This window comes from Aphis gossypii, chromosome 2 (assembly GCF_020184175.1).
Source record: "Aphis gossypii isolate Hap1 chromosome 2, ASM2018417v2, whole genome shotgun sequence".
Taxonomy (NCBI): domain Eukaryota; kingdom Metazoa; phylum Arthropoda; class Insecta; order Hemiptera; family Aphididae; genus Aphis; species Aphis gossypii.
In genome coordinates this window covers 50913170-50929051 of record NC_065531.1, presented here as the reverse complement: position 1 = coordinate 50929051, position 15882 = coordinate 50913170, and the positions used below count along the sequence as shown (strand labels likewise).

The following is a 15882-nucleotide window of genomic DNA, read 5'->3' as shown; positions in this document are numbered from 1 at the left end:
GTTCAGCAAATTGTCAGGTATAACAGTAAAAAGTTTTGTGCGTGATAAAACATCGGGACTTGGTTTTATAGTATAAGTTGTTATAGCGTATAATAATAGACTGCTTGTTATTGATGGACAACTACCGCTATCTATGCCGGTTGGTGACGATTAACAACATAGATAATAAAGAATTATTTATCGCCCTTATCATACGTTCTCAAACAATTTATGAATGTAGGTGCTTTTTTTTTAATCCATATATATATATATATATCAGATTTTCAATAAGTGATAACCAAAAGTTGAGATACAGGCACCTTTGTGAGACAAAAGATATCTGCTCTTTAGGAACGAGGCACCTAATGTTATAAGCATAGGCGTGGCCTATCCATTCTTTATTATCTATGATTAACAACAACAATATTAAATTAATTGTGTAAGTCATAAATATTATTATTTTAATATACCGTCATCAGCAAGAATGTGACAAACACGTCGAATTGTTTTTCTAAATTCATCATAATGAATAGTAAATGAAAAAACAAAAACGTACTGTTAAATTTTTTTTCCAAACTTTCAAATGTACGTTATATTATTTTATAATATTATGTTACTATATCAATAATTTAACTACTGAAACGTTACAAAGCTATTAAAACCTAAATTCAATAAATTTACAACATACCTATATGTTTTGGACAAATTGTAAATACGTACGTAAATCTTATAAGTTTTCTTTAATTTTAATATAATATGCTATTTGATATTATTTAAAAACAATCTATACTGTGGGAATAAAATAATTACACCGAGCAATATTTTTATCATACAATTTTAAACAGTACATTGTTATGGCAGGAACACATTATAATTAAGTGTATGTAAAAGTGTTTCACTTAATGATTTTTCAGTTAATGTCATGTTTTCTAGGGATTTAACCTCAGCGTCAAACGAGGACTTATTGTACTTATGTATTCTAGACAACATGGGATATTGCATTTATGTACCTAGTTTGCCTATACTATGCGCCAGGAAACAGTTTATGAAAGTATGAGCCGCGAAATATGCAAAACAATATATTTTATAAATATCTCATTTTTACGCAATTTACGCAAGGGATATTTAGCGTAGATTATAGAGTCATATTATATGGAAATACATACAGAAGTATTTTACAATTATATTATATTTTTGATAATAATAAGATCATAAAATGGTTGTTTTCAAAGCTCACCGGTAGATTCATTGGGGTAAATATATGAACTAAGATTTCGTAATAGAATAGAAATACTAGTATAAACTTTGCTTTTAAAAAGCACTCTTTTCTGGAAGTTTTCAGAAATAGACATTAGTTAAACAATCGTGCAGCTGGTACATTAGTTAGTACCTCAATCCGTGTGAATTTATCATAATAAAAACTAAACATGTTTTCCTTTAAATTTTTGGGAAAAAATATCTGATATACATAGTCTAGCATAATTATAAAGTGTATTAAATATAAAATTAATAATTATTACATATGTTTATATTTTATATACTTTATAAATATTTTAATAATGAAATTGTGTAAAGAATTAAATTAAAGAATTCATTTTCACTGCATCGATACTATGTCTAGACTCTAGAAGATAGCTATAGAAATCTTAATATAAAATATAATAAGTAAATTGTCAAAAAAACCCAATTATTACTATCGTTAAAATTCTAATCATTGTTAACAAATTTTATTCTAATAATCCATATTTTTATAGCTTTTAACTATTAATAAGTAGGGCTTGAATATTAAAGCATATGATTCTTATTTTGTTATATATGAGTTAGAAATCTAATTTTTATACATGAATTCGTTTCACATCATTCTGATTCCAAATAAACCAATTTATATTTGTTTTTTTATTGGTTTTTAGTATTTTTCAATTATTCCAGATGTGGATTTTTATATGTTAATTATGCGATAGGAATAATAATAAAAAAATTAATAAGAAATGTAAAAACCCGAAATACGGACTAAATGGTTATATTTAGTTATTATTGTGTTCGTTATCTGCTTGATTATTAAATGTATTAAACGTAAGACTTACACATAACCTGCAGTACCTTCAGTCAGTATGTCTATGACATCGATATCGACTATTTCAAAATTTAAAATTAAGGTGTTGTAATTTGAAACCTCTTGAATGAAGTATGTACCAATTAGTTCAGTGGATGTAGAGTGTTCGTTTTCAGTATACATTCTGTCGAAAAATAGAGTCAGTTTCACTACTGAAAATATTGGGAAATACATATGAGTTAGTTATTTTTTTAATTTAAATTAATTTTACAATTTTTTTTATTCATTTTTATAACTTGTTCATGTTAATTTTCAGTCATGCTTTTTTATTGTTTTTTCAAAACAATCGTGTGATTTTGTTGTTGGTTATTATGCTTTAAAATCCAAGCCCTATTAATAAAATTGTATATAGTTTTTATGCTGTTTTCTGTTAAGGTTACTTGAATAGTAAAATTTTTATTGTTGGAAAAAAAATGTTAACAATTTAATATCCATGGTGTAATTCTAAAGTACACCTTTGTTTATATACTTATACACATCAAATTCAAATTTTGATAAAACTAGATATTTTAACGAAAAATAACGATTATAGTTATCTACTTTGTTATAGATTATTTCAACGTGATTCGTTACTATTATTACAAATTAATAAACGATGAACAATATCGCAAAATACAAAATTCAAATACATTATGAAAATAGACCTACATTCTAATCTGTGCGAAAAACCAGCATTAAAGAACAATATTTTTAGTGGTCCAGTTATTTCCCTTCCACAGGCCGGACCAGACCGGAAACTGTTGGTAATTAAGAATTTTAACTTTTAGTTGTTACATTATACTTTTAACATAAAATTGATTATTATTTTATATTAAATAAATTTATTGGTATTGAAATTTCTTTATACTCCTGAAAAAGAAAATGATTGTTAATTTTTTATTATATTTTAAATAGGAATGTATAACTCAACTGACCTCGTATACAGAGACATTGTAGATAATTTCGATCATTAAATGATCATCGTTTTTTTACAAAATAGATATACGACAAAGTATTCAGATTTCAGATATCGTACCTATTTATTAGTGACAAGATGCGTGAACGCAATTTTTTAACGGGAAGTTGGAAGATCCTTTTGAATGTTGTAAAAGTGAGTATATTATTGAAACTTAAGTGGAATAACATAAATATTTCAATTCTATATTATATAATATATAAATTATTAAAGTATAGGTATTTGTTAAATATTTTTGCTATATAAATAACTTAACAAAAATGTAATGAATTCAAATATTTTGACAATATTTAATATGTTTCACTGGTAGTACTCGAAAAAACTTTTTTTTACGACCGTTTCCAACAGTAAAAAAGCTTTTTGAGTGGTATCTAACTTTTTTTAATTATTTAACGTATCAATTATGCTTCTAAACTAAAAATGTATTGAATAAAAGTAATTTCGATTTTAATAACTGCTACATTTTTATTATTTTACAGCTGAATATATTTTTGCTGAAACATTACATTTGAAAATATCATTGTATAATTTAATAGGGACCGGATTTATATGCACAAAAAATCCTCAAAATATGCTTCTAAAAATGCAGTAATATGTTATAAAATATGTATTTATTTTTAAATATGCACTTAAAATTTTGTTTAAAACTATGTAAAAATATGTAAATGTATTATGTAAAATTATGTAACAATATTTATTAATTAATATGGTATTAAAAAAGTATAAAAAAGCTTTTATAGTATTTTTTCGTCTTCGTCGCCATTCAACATTCTGTATCTTCAATCTATAAAGTATTAGTTCACATTAATAAAAAATGTTTATAAAAAATATATATGTTTTTAAATTTTTGATTTCAGTATGGATTATTTATGAGTTATATTATGTTAAATTTTAATTCAATGATAGGTGTATCATTTTATACGAAAAACGATTTTGAGCTTAGAAATAAGCTATAACTAAGATACAAAAAGTAAAGGTTTTATGAATTTTCAACTACAAAATATTTTATGCGAAATCTTATATCCCAGCGAATAATATTTTATCAACAATTATAAAAAAAAAACTTTAAAAAATTTGAAAATTAACCATGCCCATAAATAGCAAAGCATTTGATAACAATTTTAAGTATCACTGTTTTTTTTTTTATACAACAAAATATCAAAAAATGGTTGAGGAGAAATACTTATTTTACGGGAAAATTTCAATATCATAAATTTAAACACCAAATTTTCACAAAAAATTGATTTAGCTTTTTGCTAGAACATTTTTTATACACATAGATTGAATAGCTTATAAAAAATCTTCTATTACATTTCCTAATATTATAGGTTAGGTTAAAAACTAGTTTTTTTTATGAATTTTTGACTAGAAATTGTATAGCTAATATTCATGATATACATGAATTTTGTCAAAATAATTAATAATTCACACAGAAAAAAGGTGGTTTAACTTAACATAAGAATATTTTATGAAATAAAATTGAACTCATTAATCATTGTCCTGTGCTAAAAATAAATTTTTACTTATGTTCGAATATTTTACATAGGTAACTAAACTAACCCAGTGACATAAAATATTCTTATGCATACAATTCATTTTTTTTTTTTTATGAAAACAACGTGGCTTCGATTCCGTCCAAAATGACGAATAACAACAAGATAGGCACATGCCAATATAAAAATACGTATTGGTAGGTATTGAAATTAATCGCGTGGGACTTACGTAACGATAGTAACATAATTAAACTCACCACGTTTAAATTGTATATACAAATATACACGCATGGTAAATTAAAAATAATTATTCAAAAATGTGATTCGGAGTGAGTTTATCTCCCGGACTGACCTCTATAAACCGGTTTCACTACACATACATATATATAGTTGGTGTTAACCATGTTTATATATTATTTACCGTACAAACGGCTATGCGACATTCGTATAGGTATACGTTACTAGTAAAAATGTGTATATAGTGGTGGTAAGACCAGCCGCGCGGATAAAATATTATAGGTAGACGGCGGTTAATCGTCCACTAGAGAGATGTTCATAGACGCCAGTTGAGCTGGAGCTCCGGCGGCGAGTTCATCTCACCGATTACTGTTGAATATAATATTTTTTATTTCACCATCGGCTTTTCAACATGTTTGGCACGAAGTTACAAGTGAGTGTTTATTACGCTATATTACACAATAATCGTAGGCTTAACTTACACGCATTTTATCCGTTTACCATATATTTTTCCCAAATTATGGGTACTTTTTATATCCATTAAACAATGTATTAATTTTTCTCTGCTTTATACTTACAAAAAAATTGTTGTCATCGTGCTAGTATAATAATAAAAAAAAACTATTAAGTTCTAAAAAACGTTTGCACTTGATTGTTTCGTTTATGAATTATTTCATACTCGCGACTATGTCATTATCAATCGAAATCGTCTGTGTAAACCATTAAATTTTACTTTTCAGAGAAGAACGCTGGATTTGCGATACAATGAAATGTGGAACGATTGGGACAACACATATGAACAACAAATGCCGAAGAAGTTTGTACACGGACATTTGGTGTTGTCTTGGAAAAAAATTAGCGTACAAGTAAAACAAACCACCAAAACGTTTTTCCATGGATCGAAGACTTCGTACAAGCAAATACTACATAACGGTGAGTAAGAAATATTAGCTCTTGACTGGTATTGGGATTACGTATAATTTATGCCGTCTTTAAATTAAAAATGTTTGTAACGACATGGGAATGAGATATGGAGAGTGAAGGCGGTATATAAATATGTTTTATAGGCATTAGATATGTAGTAGCCAAGTTTATAGATTAAATTAAAATGTATACATCAAAAAAGGAAATAATATAAGTAGGTTCAAAAGTAGGTAGGTAGTACATATTATAATAAATATTTATATTGACGTTGTCCACCCAGTGTCATGGCCAAAAGGCCATATTTGCACATAATTTTTCATCAACAAATAATGTTTTATGTATAATACCTATTTATAAATATAATTAAGAAATTATATTAATATTTACTAAAATCTATCTAAAAGTCAATATTAGGTATACAATAATTTATTATATTTCGTTGTGTATGAATTGTTTTATTTATTGAGATATTGTAACAACAAATAATAACATGCCTATTAGTAGTATTATGAATAAAGATCCAATGTTTAAAAATAAAGATTTGTTTTAATAATTAATAACATTAAATCGGGGATTGTGTTTAATTTATTTGTTTACATAATTACATATGGGAGCAAAAGTACAGATGTTAATTTTTAAATAATTATACTAAAATAAAAGTTTAAACAATAACAATTTGAATAGTGTAATTTTATTGTATTATACTAAGTAATTTATGTAACACGTTAATTATATAATTTCTTAAATATACTAAAAAATCATAAACTCAAATCCCCTTAAAAACAAGATTCTTAAATACTTAGATTTTTATGTGTTTTTAGGGGTGTTTTATGTCGATATATTAACTATATATTAACTTTCTTTAAACGGATACTAACTTTTTTTTATCGTTAATTGTAAAGCAGATGATTTTTTTTTAAATATTCATTCGTCTTAATAGAATTTTGCACAATGGTTTTATAATTGTATGTTTTAAGGCTAATAGCGCGGTACATAAATTATGTGATTATGCTAACAAAAGTTTCATTAATTAATATTATTTTATTAATCTATTTTATAATGTGTAAAAATGTTACCTGAGTACTCGTATAATAATTAATAAATATAGAACAGGGGTGGCCAACTCATATTATATATTTTTGTTTTTATTATTGAACTATAACACTTCAACGCTTCAATAGAGTAGGAGAATTAACTACAATGTAAAAAACAATAAACATGCAGGGAGGAATAAAAATGAATTATTTATAATGATCCGGTCAACATTTTTTCCTAGTGTGGTAGGATCTGAAATGACGTCATTGATTCATGATTGAGAAATAAGATGGTAACCATAAATAACGTTATAATATAAGTGCATAATATGTGATATTACTTTATCGACATTAAGTAGATTATATTTTTATTTTTTGTTTATCTAATATTTTCCAAAAAGTAGACAGAATTTATCTCAAGTTTTTAATTATAATATGAGTTCATCTTTTAAGAATATTATTATTAGTGGAATATGAAATGTATTTAATTTAATTAGAAAACACAAAATAACTAATAAGTAGTGATTAATTATATTAATTATATAATTTAAAATTATAAATTATTGAATCATAAATTACGTTAGGGAAACAGAGATGTAATTGATTGACGTGATTTTCCTTACAAGTAATTGTTTCGTATATAAGTATGCTATTAAATGTTTCAAATAATATATAAATTAAAAAAATATTGTATTTCTGTATAATTTATTTTTTCTCATTCCCAAGAAACTATAACTTACTTGAATACACTTTGAGATAATTTTAACTTTTGTTATGCTTTTTTTTCTTTTTAATTTAATTTTTCTATTAATAAATAATACTTAACTAAATTATATTATTGACCAACATTACATTACCTATTAATAATTAAAATAGTTAACTTTAGTTTTTAATATAATATACTTTGCTACTCATACTTAATAGATTCGGGAATTCTGTCTAATCTGTTAGATTGTATAAAATCATTAATTAATATATCGTCTAATGATAAAATAATGATACTGCGGTTTTAATTATTATAATTGCTTTTTTTTTATTGAAGTGATATGTTGATTTATGATGATAGATAATGTTAAATGCGGCATTCAAAAGAAACACTGATAAAAATAACAATATTATTTTTATTAGAAAATTCTTATTAAACTAAATTATATAATGTAATTTAAAATTATTTTTATCCATCTATACTTAAAACTTACTTAAATTTTTAAGTAATTCACTGTACATTGAAAATACACATACTTTATTTGTTATTATTGCTTTTCAAAACAAAATATTTTATTCCTATCATATATTTACTAATAATTGGATGTTTTAAATATTTTCAGTTAGTGGGAACGTACAATGTGGAAATCTTCTTGGAATAATGGGTCCAAGGTATTTCATTAATTTATTTTAACAATACCTAAATATTATTTATTTATTTATATTACATGTTTTTTATTTTTTATTTAGTGGTTCAGGAAAAACAACATTAATGGCCACCATAAGTCACCGAACTAAAGGTAAGTAAAGCGTTTTTGTGCAAGTGATTTTATATTTATATATTTATTGTTTATCTATTTTTAGGAAATTTTGAAGGAGAATTATTACTAAACGGACGACCAATATCTGAAGAAGTCATGATTAAGATATCTGGTTTTGTTCCTCAACACGATATAAGTTTTGAACAGTTGACAGCATTAGAACACTTGACTCTGATGGTATTAAAAATTATTTTGTTGCGTTATTATATTTTTACTTTATGTTGATCTTACTATTTCAAGGCCAATTTGAAAGTCTCTCAAAAAACAACTAAAATAGAATTAAAAGAACACATCGATGAGATAATTTCGACATTGGGAATGGCTAAGTTCTTGGACACGAGAATATCATTTTTATCTGGAGGAGAACGGAAAAAAATTGCTCTCGCAGTTCAATTATTAAACAACCCACCTATTCTATTTTGCGACGAAATAACAACAGGTCTAGACAGTTATTCTGCCGCCCACATTGTTAATACTTTGAAAAGTGTCGCACGAATGGGTAAAATTGTGATATGTACTATTCATCAACCAGCGTCTGGTGTATTTGGAAAATTCGATGAAGTACTATTGTTATCAAATGGACTGTTAGCATATCAAGGCCCTGTTACCATGGTCCATCAATTATTCCAAAAGTATATTTCAATCCTTTATATTGCCGAAAGTTTACCTATAATTGTGTTTAATATGATTTAGATTCAATTATGAATGCCCGGATATGTTCAACGAAGCTGACTTTGTAATTTCTATTCTTAATTCTGAAAATGAAAAAGTGAAAGAAAATGTAAAAGAAATGTGCAAGTTAACATCAACAGATCAACTAACGAATTTAAACTATGATTTATATAACAATCAGGTAAGCATAAATAATTTAAGAAATACGTGTGTTCCTTTTATGAATAGTTTATTTATTTACAATATTTCAGACTCAGTTTGATCCTCAACATTTAGAAAAATTAGAAACGTAAGTAAATGTGTGTTTTTTTAAAAGTGTGCTACAACTTTTGCCATAATTATTTCATATTTATAACGAATTGGATTATGTGTTGTAAATAATAATAATAATGAATAAATATTTTATGTTGAAGATTAGGTATATTTAAAATATAAGTAAAAATGATTATTATGATGCATATTTTTTTTGTATTTAGACAAAAACCATCATGGCCAAAACAGTTCGAATTGATTTTGAATAGATCTATCAAATGTTTTGCAAGAAATTACAAAAATAATCTACTGGAACTAGGAACTATTTGGGTAATTATTAAAAAATGAATAGTTTTTTTCATTAATATTATCTTAAATTAACCAAGTTTAAACAAAACCATTTATTTTGTATTTTTTTTTGTGGTGTGTATTTTTTAAATTTACACAATTTATATAAAGTACGGTATAGATATAATAGCTTAATTTTATAAACAAATATTAGATAGGTAAATTAACAATAAACACTAGTTTCGTTTAGAAAAAAAAAAATGTCTATAAAATACATGATTTAAAAAATAAATATATATATTTTAGATTCTAAGCGGAGTGATATGAATGTACTTTTTTTAAAAGTATATATTTTATTTGTTTTTGTGTCAGAGAAATTTTTCATATAGTTAATATTTTTCTTAATATTTAATATTGAGGCTTGTTTTTGGTAACAAATTGTATATTGTTTAAACTTTGCGACATAAAAAGTAATATATTTCTAGTAATTTTCGAAATAATTGGCGTAGGTAGACAAATAAATAGATAACAATAAATAGAATATCAGTTTTTAATAAAATGTTATTTTTGTTGTTAATACATAAATTAATAATTTTAGAAATAGTAAAACTATTGAAACTAATTATTCAAAGCCGTATGTATTAAATATTTTTGAGTTTTTTGAGCTAAGTTTAATACTTAAGCCAAAAGTTTAAAAATCTATTATAAGATTTCTCATAAGTTTTGATTAAAAAAAAAAAATAATAAGCATAAAAGCACATTATATAAGTATAAGGAAATCACATTTTGATATAATTGAATATTTTTAAGAAAAATAACATTTTTTCATATAACAGTTTTTGTTATAAATTAAGTAAAACTAGGATGTCCGATGAATCACCCTCTGTATAATATTAAAAATATTACCAAAATATAATTTAACTATTATATTCAAACAAGTAAAAAACAGGTTTTCATTCGATACATTTTATTTGGTCACAACTACATAAGCCTATACCATCAATAAATTGAGGACGTAACTCGGTCGAAACAATATTTAATATTCTTTTTCAAGCACATTCATTTAAACAAAAATATATAATTTTCTTAAAATTAACTTACGATATTTTTTATCAGACATAAAAGTGAAAACACAAAACGTATTGTTATTTAATATTTATAAAATATATTACATTTTATAGTTTATACTATACATTAACTTAAGCCCCAAGCAATGGCGTTTGTAACAAATTAGTCTAGTTTAGGTATTTTAGTATATTCTGTATATACATAATATAATTTTTTTTTTGTGAAAATTTAGTTATAATATAATATTCTATATGATTGTATTTTTAGTATTTATTATGTTTATAGTTTTTAGGTATCATTATTTCTGCTCCGTTTGCAAATTTGCAGTTTGATACAAAAGCAGTACAAAATTGGGAAGGCTTTTGGTTGATATTTGTCATTAACTTCATTTTCCACTTCAGTTATTCTGCTATCCCATCATATCAAATTAAATTTGCAATTGTCCATCGAGAAATTCACAATAAAGTATATTCATTAAGTGCATATTATGTGTCTGAAATGTTGATAGTGGTTCGTAACATGATAATTAATGTGCATTGATTATATAATAATTGTAAAATGAAAATATTTGTCTTATAGGTTTTTTGGATATTAGTAAAAATGGTATGTTACTGTGTTTCTGGGTTTTGGATTGTTGGTGCTGATCAGAGTAGCTTGCAATTATTGGTGTTTTATTTATTAGCGTTTGCAGCCTATTCATATGGTAATTTTATTATACTTAATTTAACAACATGTAATACGGATTGTAATTTAAAAATGAAAGATGGTACAAACCGTGAATAGCTATAGTAAGATATTTTTACACATTTAATAGTTTATTACCTAAATATATTTATAAAAACAAAAAAATATTTTGAAAATTGTACAAAGTGAAGTAAAAATTAGGTACTAATATTAATGATAGTGATAAATAAATAATTTTTATTTCTTAAAACTTATTCAGTATTAATAAATAGTTATTAAATTAATATTATTGTTATTATAGGAAGTTTGTTGTCAGCATACTTCAACTTGATAGAAAACACTATGATATTTGCAACAATATACGATTTCATGACATTGCCTCTCAGTGGTGCTTATCTATCATTTATGTAAGTTTATTCTTAGTTGATAATATTTATTTAAAGTAATTATTGAATGTGTATTTATAAATGAATATTTGAAATTTAGGTCTTTACCAAAATTGGTATATTCTCTAAGATACTTTTCGCTCTTTTTCCTTGGTTGTGAAACAGTATCAGTTTTATTTTGGGAGAAAATTAAAATGTTACGTAAGTATATTATTCAATTGATAATTATTAATTTATGATTAAAATTTCAGGTTATTTAACAACGGTATGTTTTGTATATTTATAGCGTGTATTGATGTCACTAATTGTTTGAACAGCGGGAAAGCAGTATTAAGAAAATATGGTTTTATAAGCAGTGAATTATATTCAGACATGGTGATATTAGCCATAATTGGTATATTAGCAAATATAATGGGTTACTTCAGTGTTCTTAAAAAGATGAAAAAACAACCAGCCTATTAAAATGTGTATATTTTCATAAATATAACAAATATATATATATATAAATGTAATTAATTATACATACTATGTAATAGAAAATAATAATATATACAATCATTAAAAATGAATAGGAATTCTTATACTTCCAATAACTAAATATTTCATGATTGTACATATTCGATATTGTTCAAAATATTATGTCGTTAATAAATAAAATTATGATTAATTTTGTAAAACCATGTTCAGTATAAGTAAAAGTTTAATGGAAATCATTTTAAACAAGTTAGGTAGAATTCTGGAAATAGTGTTTTATTTTTTTTTATTGATTTTATGATTCCAAATTAAACTGAATTAGTTCATTAATTTAAAATATATATTAATATGATAAAGGTAAGTGATACACAATCTATCATCTATATTATTTATCATATACGTACCTATATGTATGTGTTGATTCCGTACATTGTATACATAAATTATACATTCAAAACAATAAATAAAAAATACATAGCTATTATCTTATAAATATTGTGTTTAATGATTCAAAATCATCGTTATTGTCAAGTAAAATTAATTGTAGTTTTTATAGTTTTTTTAATTATTTTTGAAACTGTTCACTTGGAATTGTTGTGCAACAGAATTATTATTATTTTTTCGTAGAATAATAAAGCATTATAATACATTAGTTAAATAATAGACAATAGATATTATTGTTTACGTACATTTAAATATATATACTTAGAAAAATTATTCAATCAGTCGTTTCAGTGGGTAGTGCGTCTTGTAATCTTTTATTTTCATCTGAGAGTATTGAAAACTTTTCGTCGTACTTGACACGCATATTTTCGAAACGTTCAGATTGTTGTTTATATTCAGATCTGAGTTCATCATTTAATCTGAAAATCGTTATTTTTGTCATAAGAACACGCATAATATAAATATATCGTATTTTGTTGTTGAGTTATGTGTTTTTAATAAATCAGATATTATTGGTGTACGAGTATACAGGGTATATAAACATGATGATTGTTGTTTTGTTATCAATTTATGTTAAGTAGGTATGTTTAGTAAAGTATATTTTTGATTTGGTCATTTATGGACACACTAAAAAATGGTTGTTTTTAAATTTTTATAATATGATTATAAGCTTAATTTTTAAAAGTAAACGAAATAAAAAAAAGTTAAATTATAATGTAATTATTTACTTGTGATGCACCGTGTAATACTCTAATAGTCTAATGGATTCATTAGTATTTTTTTTCATTACATACTCACTTAGCAGCTAAATTCATTTTTTCAATTATTGCACTGTGACGAGTTCTTTCCTCGTTGATTTTGCCTTGAAGACTTTCCAAATCTTCCGTCATACGATTTACTTCTGTGTTACGAATAGCCAACATGTGCTTCGTGATGTCCACAACTTCTTTTAATGAACTCGTCTGCAGAAAAAAATATAATTATATTGTTTATTATTATGTAAAAATATACCAAATTTCTTAATACGTAGTCTGTGAATTTTTTTTAAATTGATTTTTTGAAAATGGCTTATGAAAAATTATTCCAATTCATAATCATGTTTAACTATTTATTTAAACTCGAATATTTAAAAAAAAAAAAAAATTATTTTGTTTAGTGTTGCTAAAAATATTGCCAATTCATTGGACCTTTATAAAGTGAAATTAGTTAAGTGACCTTTATAAATTTATAAAGTGAAATTACTAATTGCTATTAGGTGTAATAACAGTTAGTTATGTAAATTTTTAAGTTTCAGAACTTTAGGGTGTAGACATTGTAAGTGGAATAGGTATGTATGAGTAAAAACACTATTATTATTATTATTATTATCATGAATATTGATATATGATATCGTTTAATACTTAATATGTAATTATTTTAAATTATTAGGTTAATATCAAACAAACTTGTAAAGTGAGCGCTTCAATATGTTTTTCTTGTGTAACGCATCGGTCAGCCTTTTCTTTCAACATATCAATCACTTTAACTAAAAATTTCTGTAGGTTTCTGTTCTGTTTTTTCAAATCTTCAGGTGATAAATCAGTCACGTCACGTAAAACTTCTCCAATGTCTCCCATATCCTATAAAACATTTATAATTTTTATAACAGAAAATATAAATAATCATTAAATTAACAAATTGATTGTACATGTTTATGAAATTTAGTAATTACTAATTAGTATAACAGAAAGTTATAAAAGAAACAAAATTACGAGTAATTACAAAACCGACGAAACCTTGGACGATTGGAAATTGCTAAGATTTTTAAAATTTGAAATTCATAAACAATTTTGTATGGTTATTTGTTATTAATATTATTATGTTTATAGTTAAAGTATATTTTAAAAATTAATCACATAATCATACCTTAACGGATCCATGGTTAGAGGCGTCCATAATTGTTTTGACGAACACGATAGCACACACAACAATATTAAAATAGTAATACTAATGCAGTCAACTATCTTACTCGGTGATATATAAAGTATGCGCGTTAAACGAATGCCGAAAAATCAAAATGTATCATATGTTTTAGAACAGCCAGTGATCCACATTCGCTGGCTTGGAATAATGCCAATCAATTGGCTTAAAAATAACTTCAAGTCAAGGGCCCTCCTTGTAGTATTGTTAGCAAACACGTCAAAACGACCTCAGGAATGATAAAATATTTTAATCATTTGGTTTTTAGTTTATTTAAAATATGAGTATTAAGGAAGTTATGGAGGTCTCACTGTTCGGATTAACGTAGATATAATGGATTTTTAAAATTTGCAACACATATTTCAGTATTTTATATCATCATTCACTATATTATAAATATTTCATAACTGCAATGATTTAAAATGCCGAAAATTATATAATAGGTTACTAGGTAACTAATTTTTTTCAAAATTTACAGTATGAAGATACGTGGTTTTGTCTGAGCCAATCGGTTACTATTACTGAAATATCAAGTAACTATAAATTTAAAGATTGTTTAGGTGCAAAAATAATTACCTACCAATTTGATTCTACGAAATAATGTTAAAATGTTCTTTCTTCAGATTAATGAAATGAGTTTAATGAAGTTTGAAAATTATGTAATTTAAATTTTTTACATAACTTTATTTATAGTCGGTATACTGACAAAGTATGAGTGTATGTAGGAACATAATAAAGATAATATAAGGTATTGTAAAATAAAATTTGAGTATTATTTATTTGAATTAAATTTAATAGTTTTTCTTCTATGCTATTATAATTTGTACTATTTTTTTTGTATTGAAATTAAAGTTATATAACATATCAAATTACAAAATTACGAACCAAGTGAAAATAAATATGTTTATAAAAACATGTATAGGTGTCTATAAACGTTATAAAAGACAATGTAATTATTACTTATTAAGATATTAAATTTTTGAAATTATTCAATATTTATCTGTATTAATTTGTATACTATACATTTTAGTTGAAGTGTTCAACAACGTTATTTTGTTATGGATTATCTACATACTTCAGTTATATTTTATAGTTTATATTGAATCACTTTAAAATTTAATATATAATGATAAATGAGCAGGTGGAGAATCAACATATAAAACTGTTCCAAGAAATCGATGGCTGTAAGTTTCCTTCAGGTAAAAAGGTCATTTAAACGGAATTGATAAACATTCATCGGTCGATTCATATCAACATTGCAAAAGAGCTATTACTTATAACTCCGGATCTTTACAAAGGAAAAAAGGTAAGGTATGAAGTTTACCAAAAGATTAAATAAAAAATACCTATAAACAATAATTAAACGTTTGTAAACTTTGATTATTCATTAGTAA

General features: G+C 24.5%; 2 protein-coding genes across 2 annotated transcripts; one reads left to right on the top strand and one right to left on the bottom strand.

The window, feature by feature from the left end:
- Positions 1-5041: 5041 nt before the first annotated feature.
- LOC114125568 (protein scarlet-like) lies at positions 5042-12578 on the top strand. The gene is made up of 14 exons (XM_027989280.2): positions 5042-5210; positions 5518-5710; positions 8064-8112; positions 8191-8240; positions 8305-8438; positions 8502-8893; positions 8955-9114; positions 9185-9222; positions 9410-9515; positions 10827-11051; positions 11121-11244; positions 11527-11632; positions 11712-11812; positions 11898-12578. Exons 1-14 carry the CDS (start codon positions 5190-5192, stop codon positions 12071-12073), a joined length of 1875 nt encoding a protein of 624 aa, XP_027845081.2. The 5' UTR covers positions 5042-5189; the 3' UTR covers positions 12074-12578.
- LOC114125569 (uncharacterized) lies at positions 12567-15099 on the bottom strand. The gene is made up of 4 exons (XM_027989282.2): positions 14435-15099; positions 13975-14148; positions 13328-13491; positions 12567-12948 (listed from the first exon to the last, which is right to left on the bottom strand). Exons 1-4 carry the CDS (start codon positions 14462-14464, stop codon positions 12804-12806), a joined length of 513 nt encoding a protein of 170 aa, XP_027845083.1. The 5' UTR covers positions 14465-15099; the 3' UTR covers positions 12567-12803.
- Between the last annotated feature and the right edge of the window lie 783 nt (positions 15100-15882).